This window comes from Hylaeus anthracinus, unplaced genomic scaffold, assembly GCF_026225885.1.
Source record: "Hylaeus anthracinus isolate JK02 unplaced genomic scaffold, UHH_iyHylAnth1.0_haploid 4, whole genome shotgun sequence".
Taxonomy (NCBI): Eukaryota; Metazoa; Arthropoda; class Insecta; order Hymenoptera; family Colletidae; genus Hylaeus; species Hylaeus anthracinus.
This window is the reverse complement of record NW_026535289.1, coordinates 15,659,628-15,677,307: the sequence shown is the minus strand read 5'-3', so window position 1 is coordinate 15,677,307 and position 17,680 is coordinate 15,659,628. Positions and strand designations below refer to the sequence as shown.

At 34.8% G+C, this 17,680-nt stretch overlaps 7 protein-coding genes across 15 annotated transcripts; 3 read left to right on the top strand and 4 right to left on the bottom strand.

Moving 5' to 3' along the window:
* Positions 1–7: 7 nt before the first annotated feature.
* LOC128894908 (uncharacterized) lies at positions 8–3,612 on the bottom strand. Of its 2 annotated transcripts, none has more exons than XM_054156994.1 (3): positions 1,490–3,612; positions 1,032–1,396; positions 8–959 (listed from the first exon to the last, which is right to left on the bottom strand). In XM_054156994.1, the coding sequence occupies exons 1-3, from the start codon at positions 1,640–1,642 to the stop codon at positions 110–112; spliced, it is 1,368 nt and encodes a 455-aa protein (XP_054012969.1). In that variant the 5' UTR covers positions 1,643–3,612; the 3' UTR covers positions 8–109. The 2 variants fall into 2 exon arrangements, with proteins under 2 accessions (XP_054012969.1, XP_054012970.1); XM_054156995.1 differs by having other exon boundaries at positions 1,074–1,396.
* On the top strand, positions 816–8,581 carry LOC128894906 (tektin-B1). Of its 6 annotated transcripts, none has more exons than XM_054156992.1 (8): positions 816–1,140; positions 6,816–6,853; positions 6,988–7,150; positions 7,209–7,469; positions 7,531–7,701; positions 7,766–7,988; positions 8,085–8,308; positions 8,380–8,581. In XM_054156992.1, the coding sequence occupies exons 3-8, from the start codon at positions 7,098–7,100 to the stop codon at positions 8,579–8,581; spliced, it is 1,134 nt and encodes a 377-aa protein (XP_054012967.1). In that variant the 5' UTR covers positions 816–1,140; positions 6,816–6,853; positions 6,988–7,097. The 6 variants fall into 6 exon arrangements, with proteins under 6 accessions (XP_054012967.1, XP_054012962.1, XP_054012964.1 ...); XM_054156987.1 differs by lacking the exon at positions 816–1,140 and adding an exon at positions 5,977–6,140; XM_054156989.1 differs by lacking the exon at positions 816–1,140 and adding an exon at positions 5,977–6,140 and having other exon boundaries at positions 8,085–8,312; positions 8,380–8,557.
* LOC128894917 (chromobox protein homolog 1-like) lies at positions 3,761–5,870 on the bottom strand. 2 transcript variants are annotated; one of them, XM_054157011.1, is made up of 4 exons: positions 5,352–5,870; positions 4,635–4,881; positions 4,198–4,531; positions 3,761–4,110 (listed from the first exon to the last, which is right to left on the bottom strand). In XM_054157011.1, exons 1-4 carry the CDS (start codon positions 5,718–5,720, stop codon positions 4,083–4,085), a joined length of 978 nt encoding a protein of 325 aa, XP_054012986.1. In that variant the 5' UTR covers positions 5,721–5,870; the 3' UTR covers positions 3,761–4,082. The 2 variants fall into 2 exon arrangements, with proteins under 2 accessions (XP_054012986.1, XP_054012985.1); XM_054157010.1 differs by having other exon boundaries at positions 4,608–4,881; positions 5,352–5,869.
* A 49-nt stretch (positions 8,582–8,630) lies between the features above and the next one.
* Positions 8,631–11,271, bottom strand: LOC128894894 (U3 small nucleolar RNA-associated protein 6 homolog). The gene is made up of 9 exons (XM_054156957.1): positions 11,050–11,271; positions 10,829–10,955; positions 10,587–10,727; positions 10,324–10,514; positions 10,021–10,242; positions 9,606–9,948; positions 9,367–9,537; positions 9,131–9,305; positions 8,631–9,051 (listed from the first exon to the last, which is right to left on the bottom strand). The coding sequence occupies exons 1-9, from the start codon at positions 11,139–11,141 to the stop codon at positions 8,711–8,713; spliced, it is 1,803 nt and encodes a 600-aa protein (XP_054012932.1). The 5' UTR covers positions 11,142–11,271; the 3' UTR covers positions 8,631–8,710.
* Positions 11,272–11,784: 513 nt separating this feature from the next.
* On the top strand, positions 11,785–14,399 carry LOC128894937 (uncharacterized). Of its 2 annotated transcripts, none has more exons than XM_054157043.1 (3): positions 11,785–12,447; positions 12,867–13,061; positions 13,236–14,399. In XM_054157043.1, the coding sequence occupies exons 1-3, from the start codon at positions 12,196–12,198 to the stop codon at positions 13,416–13,418; spliced, it is 630 nt and encodes a 209-aa protein (XP_054013018.1). In that variant the 5' UTR covers positions 11,785–12,195; the 3' UTR covers positions 13,419–14,399. The 2 variants fall into 2 exon arrangements, with proteins under 2 accessions (XP_054013018.1, XP_054013017.1); XM_054157042.1 differs by having other exon boundaries at positions 11,786–12,447; positions 13,182–14,399.
* Positions 14,400–15,028: 629 nt separating this feature from the next.
* Positions 15,029–16,373, top strand: LOC128894934 (endonuclease III-like protein 1). Its single transcript, XM_054157040.1, has 2 exons — positions 15,029–15,838; positions 15,922–16,373. The coding sequence occupies exons 1-2, from the start codon at positions 15,269–15,271 to the stop codon at positions 16,327–16,329; spliced, it is 978 nt and encodes a 325-aa protein (XP_054013015.1). The 5' UTR covers positions 15,029–15,268; the 3' UTR covers positions 16,330–16,373.
* On the bottom strand, positions 16,314–17,593 carry LOC128894935 (nucleolar protein 12). The gene is made up of 3 exons (XM_054157041.1): positions 17,132–17,593; positions 16,951–17,056; positions 16,314–16,892 (listed from the first exon to the last, which is right to left on the bottom strand). Exons 1-3 carry the CDS (start codon positions 17,512–17,514, stop codon positions 16,407–16,409), a joined length of 975 nt encoding a protein of 324 aa, XP_054013016.1. The 5' UTR covers positions 17,515–17,593; the 3' UTR covers positions 16,314–16,406.
* Positions 17,594–17,680: the final 87 nt, after the last annotated feature.

The window sequence follows — 17,680 nt, the reverse complement described above, 5'->3', positions numbered from 1 at the left end:
ACACGTTTTATTTACTTAATTATTACAATATAAAATTATAAGTGAAACGATTAAAATATATGTTTTGAAAGAAAATAATCTGAGACAGGTATTGGATTCTGTTACGCTATTATATAGATCCTGGCAAATTTTGATTGGACAAGGTACACGGCTGATTTAAGAACCGTTTTCTTCTATTGAACATGCATCGGTAAATATTTGTTCTCTCCGATGGCGAGGTATGCATTAATTTTAATTCGTCGTATGTGTCTGCGCATACGTTTCCGCTATTACACGCCGGTCTTTGATCGTAAGGATATATTTGATGGTAATTGGATTTCGTTTGACATTTTTTTATACTGTGTCGAACCCGTTGTTTTAAACGTCGCGATATAGGACAATACTTCCTTACACACGGTTGAGCTTCAAGTTTGATATATTGGGAAAACAGTATTCCTAATTCATCGCAAATTTCACTTGCCTCTGAATTGAATGTCGCTGATTCATAAACACCTTGATTATTATAAACTATCTTTTCGGGTTCCGAAGAAATATCTTGAGAAACAAAATAATATTTAGTATTGTCGTTTCTCGTTCCATATAACGCATTCTTATGAACAAAATTTTCGTCCGATTTAGATTTCCTTCGGGAATTTTCCAATTGATCTTCTATGCTTGGCCAGTTCTCTTTAAAGTGATTCAATCGTATATCCATGGATGACTTTGTTCTCTTCATTTTTTCAAACTGTCCAACATACCCATCTAATCTTATCTTTGATTTTATTACATTCAGTTCGACTATTGCAGTTATATTATCTCTATTCGTTGGGAAATACTTGGAATTATTTTTTTCGAATTTTATGTGTGATACTAGTCGATCACTTTTTATATTCGATGTATCAGCTCGTGGATGCTCAGTTTTGATTTCATTTATGCTAGATATGTCTGGTACCGTAGAACTAGCAGAGGAATTAGTTAACCTACAAAAATGTTTAAGGCTGTGTTACATCAATTTAAATTAACGTTTATGTTAATTACGAATTCTGGACAACCTTTGTAGTTTCGTAAGGTATATATTGGGTAAATTATCAAACCTATTTGCAACAGAATCTGTCAAGTATTTTGAATCGGATGCCAAGTTTTTGGATACGAAAGAACGAGGTGAACAATTTGATTTAGAATTAGAAATTTCATGTGTTTGTGTGTTATCGCTGTACGAATCTGTATTATGAAACTTGAACTCTAGCAATTTGGAACTGGTATTATTTCGTTCATCGTAAAAATCATTAATATCTTCTGAATTCCATTTACATAATTCTACTTTACTGTCATGTTTTATTACATTAGACTTTTTCGAAGATATCGGTATTATTAGAAACTGCAGGTCTGTGTCAGAAAAGCAAATATCTTTGTCAATCTAAAACATTAAGTAATTTAGAAAACATGTTTTATAAATCAGTAAAACGATGATGTATAAATAAATTTAATTTCATTCAAAATTGTTTCATACCTTGCGCGAGTTTCGAGTAAAATGTTTTATATTCCGAGTTTTATGTTCGTTGCATTCATAATTTTCCAAGTCTTTGATATCCCATTTATTTAATGTTTGACTATGCATACCTTTGCTCTTAGTAACATGCGATGAAAAAGATGAGAAAGACATTTTCAATGACAATCGCTTTGTCAAATCTACATTATTATTGGAAGTATCGTAACAGGAAGTTACAGTTTTATTTTCACAAGACGCGAGCAACTGTTTCTTTTCCTAATCGTAAACGTACGCAAATAAATAGCTTAATAAACACCGAATAATCGCAATTAATTATATTTTAAAGTTGACGATAATACCGGTAAAATGGTCTTTAATTTGCAATACTTATTTCCGCAAAATGTTGAAATGTTAGACGCATTAGGCCATAAGAACCGTCGTTTCACACTAGTATCGCTGCCAGTTTCTTCCATTATAAAAAAATTATCATCGATATTACTTTTCTTATTTCGCCGTGTAAGACACCTTTGTTAACGTAAGTTTAGCATTGTACCAAGAACCAAGAACTGAATACGAATATAAGTATGATCAAAGAAATTTATATCGTATACGCGTAAATAAAACAGTATCAAACCTTTTGCAAGAAGAAATGATTTTTCCAAATATATAGCAGTAACATAATGTAAATAGAATTATCAATATTAAAGCGACGAGTACTACCAAAATTAAAATCTTCCAAAAATAATTAGAATCATGGTCGGTTTTATATTTTTCTTTGCCACTATACACTTCTATTGTCCGCTTGAGCTCCATATTATATGTATATTTATGGTACAGTATGGATTATCCTGTGCAATAGTAATTATAAATCGTATGTAAATTGATACTTACGCATACCTTTCGTATATAAGCTATAGAAATACTGCTATAAGTAATAATGTTGTTTAAGAATACAGAAACTTGGTCTAAAATTCAAATCTTTATTACAGTTTTTTCTTGACACATGAGTTTCTAAGTTGCTCATGACTCAAACACAAAACGATAAATGCACTTTTAATAGCTGCTCGACAGACATGTTTACTTCAAGACAATTTGAAGTATAAAAAAAGTATTGCAATTAAAATTTTGTATATATATATATATATATATATATGTATATTACATATAAATATCCTTTTGAAGTTTTGATATTCTTAAAAGACCTATTTATTATTTATTAATAAAAATATCTAGATTATAGACTAAAACAATTGAAAAAATTACATAGGGTGGATTATTTAATTGAGAATACCTAAACATCTTGGCTGTTTATAAATACATCGAAAACTTGTTTCAAGTGACACAAAGAATTTTTTAACTTTCTCCTGAACAGCATTTTCATAAATTCATAAACAACAGAGATATTTATGTGTACTCATTTGAGTGATCTTCAATTAAACTTGAATTTTTTCATTCATTTTTTCAACTGCTCTATCATTATCTCGCGAAATACGTTTATCAAAATTAGCTGACACGTCATACAAACTTAATCCAATAGTGTAAACGTTCGCATACATTTCCAATAAATAAAGTCAACGGTACAAAAGCGCTTACAAATTGTACATAACAATATCAACCATTGGTACATTTACCCAATCACTTGTGTCGTGGTATCCGATGGTAAATATAAAAAATAGAAAGTTAGCGTGAACGTGTTAAACTTACCTACCGTTTTTTTTTCAGTTATTTTTTTATCGTAAAATAAGATACCGATACACGATCAATTACGATTCATGAGAACATTTAACTCGCAGTCGGTATACAATTTGTCTGTAATTACTCTAAAGCTATATACGTATGATTTGTATGAGTCCAGTCGTATAATTAACAGGGACGAATCTTTAATGAATTTTTCTATAAATTACGAATTACTTAATAATTTGTAATATACTTTGTATAAATAAAATATCAGCTGTAATCTGTCCACCGCGATAACTTTTTCCATGGTTTTTAATTTTTAGTAGTACGGGTAGTATAATTTTGTTGAATGCAACGCGACTTGGAACGTATGGAACAAAATACGATACTAGATGTATACGCAGCACCATACCACAGTGAACGTGTTAAAATATGCCTTATTTCTAATGGATAATAAATGTATTCATTTAAAATGTGCTACTTCATATCAGGTTTTGTGATTCTTCATGATTTAGTATAAATTTTACGATGACGCTTGAATAGTTAAAAAAATGTTTAACATACTGAAAAAATATAAAAACATGCACACACGCAGGTTAGCAGTACAAAATTAAATTGCAAAGTCAAGAATTTGATAATGTATTCTTCAAAGTCTTTACAAACTGGATAAAGTTAAATAAAATCTTTCACTTTAAATCGATATTTTATAAAAGTATCATGAACGAAGGAATATAATACGAATATAAGACACACATAGACCATTCCGTAATTCCTTCTTTTGCTTCATGATCGCAGCACAAAGAATGTCACTCGTACCGAAACTTTTGACGTGGCGTTATTTTTTCGTAACACTAAAAATAATGTCTGTATCTATATACATATATGTATGTGAATATACATGTATACGAGATTTAGAGATTCGACGACTCGTAACCACTTATTCGTCGCATTCGTGATACGTAGCTCTATAAATAAATAAAAAAAAATCTACATAAATTTACCCCAATAAAGTAGGAAATCATAAAAATTTACAAACAAACAAATAGAATTACCTTTGTTTATCCATATTACGACGCGACAATCTTCTTCCCGATTCGTGTGTAGTTAGCGTGTATCGTTTCGTGTGAGGTCGATTCGTCCTAAGTTCACGTACATCCGAGGTTTTAGCTTTTTCAACTTTTTGCATAAATTTCTCAATAAGTTCTGGACAATTCAAATTTTCTTCTGGTTCCCAGGTATCGTCCGCAGATGAAAAACCTTTCCATCGGATCAGGAATTCTCTTGTTTTATTTTTCTTGAAATGTACTTCTATTATTTTTTCTACTTCGAATTCTTTTCCATCGTCCTTTTCATGTTTGTCTTCATCCGACATCGTTACATCCTTATCTAAAATTGATTGAAGTAAAATGTAGTTTTGTGTAAATAAATATTCAATATTTTAGATAATACGATATCAAAATACCATTTTCTGTTTGTTTCTTTGTACTACCTCTAGATTTTTTAAGCTTTTTGTCTACTTTCAGAGTTTTATTCTTTAACGATTTCGGAGATGTTTCGTTCTTCTTAGATTTGTCTTCTTCGCTTTCTACGTCATCGATTAAAAACTCTTCGATTAGTTGCGCACAATTTAAATCTTTTTCTTGTTCCCATGTGTCGGAATCTTCGTTGTAGCCTTTCCAACGAACTAAGAATTGTCGCCTGCCTTTGATTGTGCGTTGACCAACAATTTTTTCCACCTGGTTGATAAAAATTTGATAGTACCGTTCATAATATTCTATATGCTAACAATTATTCCATCCTTTTCCACGCAAAATTAGGCGAGATATAAAATACATATTGAAAGTAGAATATTTACAGTCAGCTTATGATCTAGCGCAAAAATAGTTAACTACAAAATACGGAAATGTGACAGAGGACAGACTACGATTTGACGAATAAAATTCTGTTTTAAAGATGATCCAAAGAGAATATAATATTTCGATTCGATAAAAATAAGTGAAAGTTGAAGATAAGAAAAGAAGTTATTTAGCATTTGGACGTCAGAATTGTAGCCGGCAAACACTCGTTCTTGTTTAGCTTAGCGTCTAGGAACGACGCGGCGTTCGCGATACCCCGCGTAAACAACACGGTTGTTTTCTGTGGAATGCGCATTGCCACTGCGTACTTAATGCGTACACCTGTACACTGTGCATCACGTCTGACATACCTCGTATTCCTTTTCCTCGTTTCCATGTTGTTTTATCGAGGTAGACGCTTTTTGATCTTCCTTTTTATGCCGTTTGTTCGCTCCACCCTTACCGGGGCTTTTATTCTCTTCTTCGTCCGAGTCGATTTCTTGACCGTCCCCTTCGGATTTCCCAGTGGTTTCCTCGTTTTGTCCTTTGAGGCTAGCCCGTCCACGAGATTGCCGCTTTTTTACGGTGCCTTTGCGCGGCGTATCCGCGATCTCGCCTTCCTTTCCTTTCTTCATTTCGTCGTTTTCATCGGCTGTTGTACGCGGAACGCCATTTTCCTCGGAACCGCTTTCACTCATTTCGGACTTTCTACGCTTGCTCTTCATACTCAATCTTCGCATACTATTCCAACCGTAGCCAAAATTTGATCTTTTCTTATGGATCCCGATGAAAAACTGTAAATAGCGTGCTTACACGCACCTACTCTCTCTTCCTCTCTCTATTGCTTATCTATGGAAACTTAACAACAGGACTCTCGATGAGTCTCGGCTCTCACCAGCTCACCACTCTCTGTCTCTGTCCCGCTTTCGCTCCCGCTCCCGCGTCCTTATCCTACCATACGAACGCTACAAACAATCGGAACATCGCAAGTACAGCTTGGCGCGATCCGCGATGATTGGTTGCTGGCTAAACTTAAATTGCGCAGACGTATCAAGCGCAGAAGTATCAAGCAAAGAACCTCCCAAACTTACAACTTACAATTGCTTACAATTGCTTACAATCCAGCACGGCACGCGATGGATAAACGATCAACGGTTCCGGTTATACTTTATTTACATTTCATTATTCTTTGACTTTTTACGATAAACCTGTTAACCACGACGCGCCACTATAGTGGCTTAAACGTAATTCGCGTTGACGTCTGGCGAACAGAGAAACAGGCCTACGCAACATTCACCCGTCCCTAACAGGTTTCATTAGATTGTATTCATTATACTATGTATTATGGTAACTGAATGATAAGAAACCGACAAGTAATTGTATATTCGCGTCCTATTGAAAATCTACATCAGCGTGTTTCTGTTTTTTTATTATCACACCAAATTACCGATACCTAGCTGAAGATAAAATGCATTTCAACTTCTAACGACATACCCCCCCCCCCCCCCGACTTTTACGATAATACGAATGTTATAAGAATTGGCTGGATGACATGACTATTTTAATTGCGATCTAGATTATTCCGTGATCGAAAAATCATTCGTATATGTACGCGTATATAAATATATATGATTTAATGATTAAGTAATATTTAATCGATATTAAGGCGCGGGGGTATTCGTACGATGCCGTGGTTGCTTCGGCAACCGTTGATACGATACTTCCATAGCATTCCGTCTATGTAGAGCGTGTTATTTTTGCGAGTGTACTTTTTTCGCGTTACTTATTTCTAGTCTAGTCGTTTCAATTAAAATTTCTGAAATTATGGCCAACAGATCTGTAACCACTTACGAGAAACCTTTACCACACATAGGTGAGTAGAACCTTGGATCTTTTTTAACCGACTTCTGTATCGCGAACGTTCATATTTATTCCTTTCGTTTAATCATTTTCTTTTTTCTTTTTTAATCAAATTATATACCATGCGTAAAATAATGTTTTATACAGGATTAGCAGATTGGTACGCCAGACAATGGGAACTTCAGCAAGGCGCAGACGCCAGAAGTGCGGAAGCATTCGAAATAAGAAATTCAGGAAAAATTACTCAATCGGAAACAATGGTAAAAACCACGTGGGACACGTACATGAACAACGCTCGTCTTGCGGACAGGTAACGATACCCAAGAAATGTATTTGAAAAAGAATCTACGTCTACTACGCATTCGTAGGATAACGGAACTGTCGCGTTGGAGACAATTACTTCGGAATTTGTTTGAAAAATTAGTATCGGAGATACAAGTTTTGCGAGACGAGAAAACTGACGCGGAAAAAGAATTGGAAACTCTAAATGATCCTTTACAAGTAACGGCGGAATGTATATCCATGCGAGACTGTCGCAGAGGTACGGAACTTACGTACGACGAAGCCGATACGGAACTGAAAAGGGAACTGTGCGTTATCGAAAACGTTAAACGATCATTGACCGATAGGTATGACGTTAATGTAAAGGAAGATTGGGAATATTTGTTTACGGTACGCTAATCGATACAGGATTCAAGCTGCATGGGAAAAACTAAATCGTTTGGAAGCAGTTAGGTTTGAAGTGGATCTCGATATAGAAGATAAGGATGAAACCATTAGGATAGATCAAGATAATCTTAATTTGGATCGCACGTGCGCAAATATTAGTTACAAACCAAATGCGTTAAGGACTCCAAAAGAGTAAGAATAAACTTGCGCGTAAAGCTTACGATTCAAATGTAAGGTATAAATTTTATTATTTTAGCGCGATATCCTACGAAGCTTGGCTAGAGCATTGCCGGAATTCCAAAAGTTTAGCCGATAACGAATTAAGCGATACGTACAGTTTTCGCGAATCTATGAACGTAATGCGAGAACGCGCCAGAAACGATATTAAGGCTCAACAAGATGTAACCGATTTTAGTTTACGAAAAAGAATCTATCAGACGCAAAAAGCTCGCAATGAATTACAATGGCAAAAGCTTAAAGTAATCGAATAATTATACTTTTTATCCTAAAACAAGTAAATGGTCGTACATACGACGTAACGTGCGAGTGCGAGTACGTTTAATTTCAATTTACAGATTCAGAAAGAAATGGAAATCATGCAGAAAGAAATAGTACGATTAGAAGATGCGTTATTACATAAAAGCGATGCGATAAAATGTGCAGAAACAAGATTAGAAAATCGCACTTATCGCCCCGGTTTTGAACTTTGTCGCGACGAAGCCGACTTTGGTTTGAAAGAACAAGTTTTACAGTTGCGACAGACTGAAAAAGATTTACAGAAAGTTATCGAAAATTCAAAGTATGTATGTATACAGATTATATATATAGTAAATAATCATAGTATAGTTATATATTTGTATAACTTTCCAGAGGAGCGTACAACAATTTGGAAAGTTTACTTTTGCAAATTGAACGAAATTTAGATGATAAACAACATTCTTTAGCTACAGATGTAATGTGTTTAGACATGAGAGCAACGTTAAAAACGGGAGACAGAACACGATTGCCTAACGAAACTGATCGTAATATCGTTCTTACACGTATGGAGAAAGAAATACCACTCGAGTCTTGAGTAATCGCAACGTTTAATCAGATTACCAGGAATGCTATTTAAATATATATATAGAAAGTGTGTGTGTTTATTATTTCACTTAACCATACCTTCGTCTTACAAATTTTGCTCTGTTCGAGAATACTTTAATTATGTATCCGCATTTAAGGAATCTGGATTCGCTTTAATTAAACTATATTCTGAAATAAAGGAATCCGTTAACCCTGGTTCTAAAGTTTTCACTGCTCTTCTATGTAATTCTCCAACTTTTTTTGGTTCCCCATATTTCGTTTCAAACGTCACGTAATCTATCCAGACACTCGCGTTATCCCTGCCAAATTGTAACGTTGACATTTCATGACATTTTCTTGCATGTTTCAATGATATCTCGGGTTGCATAAGTTCTAGTTCCGACATTTTTTTGTGCAACTCTATAGAAAAAGGTGGTTGCAAACAAAGACTATCGTAAACTTTGCGCGCTGCTTGTATACCTAAAATAAATATACGATGTAATATAAATAAAATCATAAAATAACGTAAAATGCAGATTTATAATTTATAGCTGCGCACTCTTTGTTAAGACCAGCCATTCGATGTAAGTAGGTTTTATTTCTTGAGCAATGTTAGGATGTCCCTGTACTGCTCCTTGGAATATTTCTTCTGTTTTTTCAGGACTTTTTGCTTGGGCATGTAATATCCTCATCTTCCATAAAGGTAACGATTTTACTCCGAGGATTTGTATCGCCTAAACAAAGCGTTGTAAGCTTTTCTATATATATTAAAAATAATTGCAAGTGTTACAGTACCTTTGAAAAAATGGTTTCAGCTTCTTCGTCTTGTCCTGAAACTAACAAGTACCTTAATCTAGCATGCCAAAGGTTTACGCTACTCGGTATAGTTTCGGTTGCCATGCACAAAACTTCTTTTAATTTTTTTTCAGTAGTTTCGTCTTTTTTCTCGGTATTTAACATGTTAACCTACAACATATAATTACTAATTTTAAAGATTTCCAATATAACGGATAGCGGTTAGAAACGTTACCAACCCAGTGCAAATAGTATTTCTCCATCAATTTTTTTGCTTGATGTGCTTGCATAAATGCAGTTTTTAATAACTTTCTTTTAAAATTTGGCAGAGGTCCTGCCTTCTGATTGATTTCTATTAAACATTCTATGTACAGCGACCACATTTCTTCGGTCTTAATTTTTTTCAGCGCCGTTTGATAAACTTTATTACAGGACGTTATACGGTCTCTCAACGAGGTTTGTTTCCAAGTATCCATTTCCATTGTTGCATCGTCAACGGTAGGTTGAACAAGTCCTTCCAACTCCCGTCGTGCCATTGTATCCCACATTAGAGGTTCGTGAGCGTATTCTTCTATCATGTCGCTATAATGAAGATTATCTTTTGAATTCTTAAGAAAGAGATACACGATTAACATTTCATTTTACTCTGCCTACCTAACAATTTTATGTTGTAATTTTTCTGTATTGCTATGCTCCTTTGTTGCGTCGAGCAATTCTATTATGAATTTAATATCTTTTATATGTTTCGATGCTTGTTGATATACGATATAAGCCCTTTTCAATCCAATACTCATATCGTCTTCTGTTACCGTTGGCGTTACAGAATCGGTATTCTCGTGTTTTTGTTCATCCAACTTTGCGTCTTCTAATTCTAATCTAAATTACACGTAAAATTTATTCCCAAGAAGGAACGCGAAGCGAATCAAAAAATTCAAAAACATTTATAATATCGCTTACTTGAAAGTATCTATAAATAATAATTGAGAAGTCGGATGTATATGTAAACCACGAAGCAGAAATTGACGAGCAGTTTGCTTATTCTTGTTTTCTTCCAACTCCCAACGAGCCGCGATGTGCCAACATTTAGGTTTATCTTGGTGTACTTGTAGCATCCTGCCCAACATGCGACTAACGCTATTTTGAAATTGCTGTCGCATCACACATCGCCATTAACAAATTGACAAACATATTCCAAAAAGTAATACGATTCGAGTACTTACAACGTGTTTGCAAAATTTCATATACGCAATCCAGAAACGTATGTCATCTTGGAATTTAAATATCGCATCTTTATATAACTGATTCATTTTGTTTGTAATTATATGATCGATATCCGATTTTTTTTGGTTAATACCAAATTTCTGAAAAAAGTTACAGTAACGACTGTTAAAGTGTTATATACTTATATAATAATTATTCACCAGTGAATAAAAATAAAACAAAAGAAATTGCGACAGCATACATCTCTACGTTGTTTGATCAACTTAAGAAGGTCCATCAAGTATTGTATATATCGTAAATAGTCTTCTTTAGTTTTTGTAAGTCGTTGAATTTTGTATTCATTCTCCTTCAGTTTCTTTGCGATTCCTCTATGTGAAATATGTAAAAGTGAACGATTAATATAAAAGTTAACAAGTAAACAATGTAATTAACCTATTTAAAAAAATAACCTTTTTCACCTACCGAATTTCATTTTTATCGAATAATTTAATTCTCTCCATTTGTTCCAATTCAGGAATCATGTCCTCGCATCGTTTTTCCACGAATTCTGCCATGGCTAGTGCTTTTTAATTAGCTAATACGAGATTTAATAAACGAAATTCTTCAACGAACATGTATCGACAACTGTCCACAACTGTCGACAACTATAGACTATAGATGACTATAGACGAGTAAATCGTAATGTAATGGTGGTCGATCCACACACCCTTTAGTAAGCCGTGCCATCTACCGGTAACTATGGAAATTATTTTTACTTGAAACTTGGGCATTTCACCACCGATGGCGCCACTAAAACCTGATTACCGGCATGAAATTAAAATTAATTTTGTATTTATAAATACAAGGCTAAAGGTCCAAATCAATGACATATTATTATAAAGTCCGGAAAATTTAGTCGGGCTGCTCGAATCGTTTATGGCACTTTATGGCACTCGTCACGGTATAGTTGAATTGACGATAATTGGTGATAGGGCAGTATATAGTCCGTAGCAGAGATGGGCAAAAAAACCCTAGACTTCGAATAAATCTGAAGTTTGCCGATATGTTTATCTCGTTTCCTTCTTTAAAAATTTTCAAAAGAGGAACGGAGATAGACATATCAGCAAACTTCAGATTTATTCGAAACCTAGGGTTTTGCCCATATTGGTCCGTAAGCAGTTGTACGTGTTTGTACGTGCATCGTGCATCTACGTGTGTTACAGTCCATGACGGTACTGGACGGTGACGGCAGGGTGACGGTACGTGACGTCTTAGCTCTGTACGTTATACGTTATACTTGCACGTTGTATCTGCATTGCGAATGTATACATATAGCGACAAAAGAGTGAAAAATTGAGTTCGCAATATATAATACAGAGACTTGGAACCTTTGAAATCTGAAGTAATTAGAAGCGTTCGTTACAGCTGACACATTGACAGAGTGTGATTATTTGGCGCGTTGTAACCAGTTGTATATTGTAACGGGCAAAGGCAATAACTCACTAATCACTAGTCACTGTCACTAATTACTGATTAGCGATCAGTGAAGATAACGTATCGCTAGTGAGTATAGTGCCCTTGGTTGGGCACAAGAAAATCGTGAAGATTGCGTATATTTCACGAGAAGATATGCCAGACAGTGGTGCTGTTTATCAACCCACGACGGTGGGTTACACGTACGATAGCGGAGGTGACGGTGCTGGAGGTGGCGGCGGGTTAAGAAGTGGTTTCTGGAGAATCATATCCAGGCATAAACTCAGTTCTAGAAAATGGTTCGAATGGGTATTAATTTCGGTCGCATTGTCATTTTTCATTGCTGGCTTCACGACGATGCTGGTCGGTTTAGTATCGGATGACACATCACAGCAAAATAAAATAGAGGTAACTTTACAACTATTCGATAATCGTTACATGCAAGTATTTTCGCTATACGAATACGCCGTATCGTATATTTTAATTGTATTGAAACGCTTCATAGAAACTTGGAATAAATAGACCATCATAGTCTATCATTCACCTGAATTAACAAGTGTGCCGCTGACTTAATGTTCGAGTAATCTCAATAAATTTACACGTTTAAACGTTTTTTTTCTTTGAACAAAATGTATAATCAATTTATAACTGTTTTACGAGTAGGATAACAAATAGTAGTTACGGTAACTCTAACATTTCTATTATTCGTTTCTTTTGTGTTTTTACTTGTGTTAATTTAAAAATTTTATTAATTATATAAATATCTTTATTATTATATAAGTATTTTTTGTTTATTTATGCGAATCTAAACTAGTAAACGATTGTAGATAAAGGTGAATGACCATCCAACAACATCCGCGACAACTATAGAAGAACACGTCGAAGACACGGCGAAAAGTTCCGTGGCATTAGGTGCTGGTATGATGTTTGTCGGCCTGCTGCTGGGCTTTATCTGGGCATGGCTTCGTTTCTTCCATCGCGGCAAATCTCCGAGAAGCGGAATGGTTGGAAGCAGCGGTCAGGTAGGCGAGATATTTTTAATAGAAATATATTTTGAGTTTGGTTTTATTTACCGGAAGCGATCCATACTCTGGTTCGTACGTTCGTTTCTTTATCTTATATACGCGTTGCTATGAGGAAAGATGTTGGGCGGTTTGAATCCATCGACTGACTTGCTGGTGGGTTCCACTTCGCAGTACGGGCCAGTACTCACGGAGTTGCCGAGTCAACTGAAGATGAAGCAGTCAAATTCCCATGATACTCCGGCGATACCGCTTTCCGATCAGGAAGAAGAGACGCGTACATTAATGCAAGATTCTACGATTCCTCCAACTGTCTCCATTGGCCCTAATGCTATCGTTAATCAGATTCCAGGTTGAGTACAAAGGCTAGCCGCATCGATGTGTAGTAAGAGCACACGATACAAACATTGTTTTACTTTTACGCGAACCAACCTGAATCGCAGTCTTTGCCATTTTGCCATTTACTTGATTTGCCTCTGAACCGACGTCTATCTTTGAACTTTCCTTGGCTACTTTAATCGATGTTACGTTTGTAAATTTATTTGTACTTTTCCTTTTATTCGAGCAGTTTTAAAATGTTAAACATTTTATTTCTATAGAATGTCGGCACAAGTACTAGTATAAGGTTTCGATTACGATACTTGTTGTACCTTAAATTTCGTGGTTGCTTTTATCTATGCATTCCTCCACTCCGTCCATTATCGTTGGTGATGTGTTAGATAAGCATTGGATCCAGATGTTTGAAATGTTTCAAGGAAATGGTTTGGAATACGATACGAGTTATTTTTCCGAAAATTATTTTCACTATCGTTTAAGTACATAGCATGTTCGGTAGTAATACCAATGTCGATGTTCTTGGTATGGTTGTGAGTTGTATTAGTACTTTATATTGGCCTTGAAAGAAGACCAATTACGAATGCATGTATAAACAAGTAATATTTTATATTCTCTCCAAATTGAATATAACAGCAGCGTTGAGTGCGATCGACAATATTCGTAACAAAATATTTGCTCATCTACACGTATATGGAGAAAAATGAGCTGTAACGCATGATGGTATTAGCAGAGTAAACACGGACGTGTATATATTAGAATAACATACGTAAATTACGATACAAGGTAATCCTATGTTTGCAAACTAATTGCAAGTTGGAATGGGTGCGATACGGAGCAGCAAAGGGAATGCACTGCACAATTTTTGTTGTATTACTTTATCTTTTTTATACTTATGTTAGTTATAATTAGTACACTTAACTGCATACTATTCAATTAGCATGTATGCCTAATAATATACAAGTACACCTTTTATAATATAAATATTTTATCTCTTTAATGGAATTTTGGACTCTGTTTTACTGATTTTTCATATAACTATTGAGACTGGATAATATTGTGTATATACGTGTAAGGTAATCTACAGTCAAGATGTTCCGATTATCAGATACAAATCTAAATGGATTATTGAAATATTTTTAATTGTAAGGAAAGCTTTTTATTTATCTATAGATATCATTTTTTTTCATATCAAAATTGCATTTATGGTAAAAGACCAATTTTTGTCGTACATAAAAATATAATTATTTCCAAGTAAGGTCGTTTCATTTGAATAGTTTATAAGTTTGTTTTAGTAGGTAAAATATAAATTTTGTAAAAGAATTAGAAGTTTTGAAAGCTTTATCTGGATTCAATGCTATCCTAGAATGAATATATTATATACATATAACGTTATTAGTTTCTCGATGATTTATGTGAAATCCGTGCTACATTAGTTTATTATTTATGCATTCGTTTATGTAAGTATTTTCGTTATATAAGAAAAATAAATAACTGAAAAGTAATATATAAACCTTTTTCATTCTGTAATCAAGTAAAAATTGAACGAGTGTATTTCGTGTAAATTAATAATGTTATTTTTTTTTTGTTAAAAATTATTCATTTTATGAAGCTTTTTTAATTCTCTATCGCACGTAATGCGTAACGTATTATGTGTTGTTTGAGGAAACCATTGTGTTGATTTGTCAATTTTTACGAAGTAATGCACATGCGCGGATCGCATCAAGTTCGAATTTTAAATTGATGCAATGAAAGTGTAAAAGGTTATGTTTATAAATCATGTCAGCAGCAGCGGTTGAGTTTAGTCGAGTAGAGACGTAGTGGCAGAGTGTGTTCGTTGACTTGTCAAAGAGATATATCGCATTTGCATCTGTATGTTATACTATTGTTTTAAAATGAGTAAAAAATTAAAGTTAGATACTTTGAAATCATCGAGATGTTTACGATCTGGAAGTAAAGTCGACAGTACAGATCCAGAGAATATAACGTCAAGCTATTTTAACGATGAGAACGATTTACCGAAGAAAACAGAGAGGAAAAAGCGTACACCGATAAAAATAAAATACGAGCAATCAAAAACTGTGGAGGACGTAACGATTTCAAAAGCGAAAACTGAAAATGTGGAAGAAGAAATGAAAGCAGAAGGACACGATTGGATGCCACCAAACTGGAAAACTATTTTGGAAAATATTAAGGAAATGAGGAAACATAGAACAGCACCTGTCGACGAAATGGGCTGTCACAAATGCACCGATCCGAAAGCATCCGCCAAAGTCTCTAGGTTTCAATCATTGATCGCATTGATGCTTAGTAGTCAGACCAAGGATCAAGTTACTCATGCGGCTATGCAAAGATTAAACAGTTACGGTTGTACTCCAGAAATAATAGCTAATACTCCCGATGAGACTCTTGGGACACTTATATATCCAGTTGGATTTTGGAAGGTATACTTTGTATAGTATTAATAAATTTTGCGTTAAGACATTGAAATATTACATGTATCTGTTCGGATAACAATATTTTCCAGAGGAAAAAAGAATATATCAAGAAAACGTCGGTGATTTTAATAGAAAAATATGATAGCGATATTCCTAGAACGTTAAAGGAATTGTGCGAATTACCAGGAGTGGGACCAAAAATGGCTCACATTTGTATGCAAATAGCATGGGGCGAAGTTTCTGGTATCGGCGTCGATACGCATGTGCATCGTATCTCTAATAGACTGAAATGGGTAGAGAAGCCAACAAAGACCCCGGAAGAAACAAGACTCGCGTTAGAAAAGTGGCTTCCAAAGGATCTTTGGAAAGAGGTAAATCATCTACTAGTTGGGTTTGGCCAAGAAATTTGCTTACCACGTTTTCCTAAATGTTCTGAATGCTTAAATAAAACCATATGTCCATTTATCGTGAAAAATGGGGCGAAAAAGGAGACGTAATTTTCTAAAATTATTTATTACAAACTGTACTTTTATTTACAATACATTTGAAACAAAATACAAAAAGACTCGGTCAATTACTTTTTTCTAAACTTTCCGCTACGTTTCCGAGCCTTCTGAACTCTTTTAAGCTTTCTCATACTTTCCTTTTTATTCTTTTGACGTTCCAATTTTTGTTTTTGTTGGAATGCTTTACTTTTCTTCACTTGTTGTAACGCAGCTTTTTTAATCGTTCGTTTAAAATCTTTTTCGTTATCGATCTGTTTACTTTTTTTAGTTTCTTCCGAAATTTCAATTGTTTTCCTTTTCTTTAACGTCATGCCCACAATTTGTTCATCTTCGGAATTCTTATCGCTTTCTTCTTCTTCTTCTTCTTCTTTATTTTCTACTTTACCGATACCTTTATTCTCACCAATTAATACATTTTTATCGGCAAAATCGGCAACATTTAATTCTAAAACACTAACAGTGTGTCCCTCTGTTTCAAATTCTTGTTCGGACAATAATTGTTGAATTTCAGGAATGTCACGACTCGACAGTAATTTCTTGTAACGTTCCCGTGCCTATGAAAATAACACGTTTCGTTACTTTAACAGCATCGAAAATAACAAGTATACTTACATTTTGTTTAATTCTTTTTCGTTCTTCTTTTAATTGTTGTTTCAGCTCCTCTTGAGCTTTCTTTTGTCGCTGTACTTTTCGTTTGTGAAATCCTGTCAAAAAGTCTCTATATCAAAAAGTGTAGCGAGTTCACGATGTTTGCAACCTTTATGATTCTATCGATTAACGTGAATTTAATTACCGTCTTTTCTTCTCATCGAATACGAGTGTAACCTTCTTTCTTTTTTTCGGTTTACCAGGTACTCTGTTTACATTAAGTAATTTCGGTTGCAACTTTACACGTAGTGCCATATCGGATAACCTCGAAACTTTGGTTAAGTATAGGTTATTGTTTTGGTTACGATCAGTTAGTACCGTACGGCCGCGTACGGCGTGAACAGCTAATAGTGTGGAGAGCGGTCGTGGTGTTTGGGAGCGAAAAATTGGTAGGCTGAGCGGTGGTGAGCTGCTGCAAGCATTCGGAAAGCGGTTTGATAAGCGGTAGTGAGCGATAGGGAGCGGTATCGTTCTGGATGCAGCCAATCGAGACCTCGTTTCTTTCGGACAGGCGTTCCGATTGGTCATGTTCTTCTAGACGACAAGATTAAATTATTCGTCGATGTACGTCGACGTGCTAACTGATCGCAAATCCGAATCGTGCTCGGTTAATTGCGACTGTTTCATGGAAAGAATCCCTGAATCTGGTAATATATAATATAGGAAATAGCATAGCGGTTTCTAGCGTTACGGA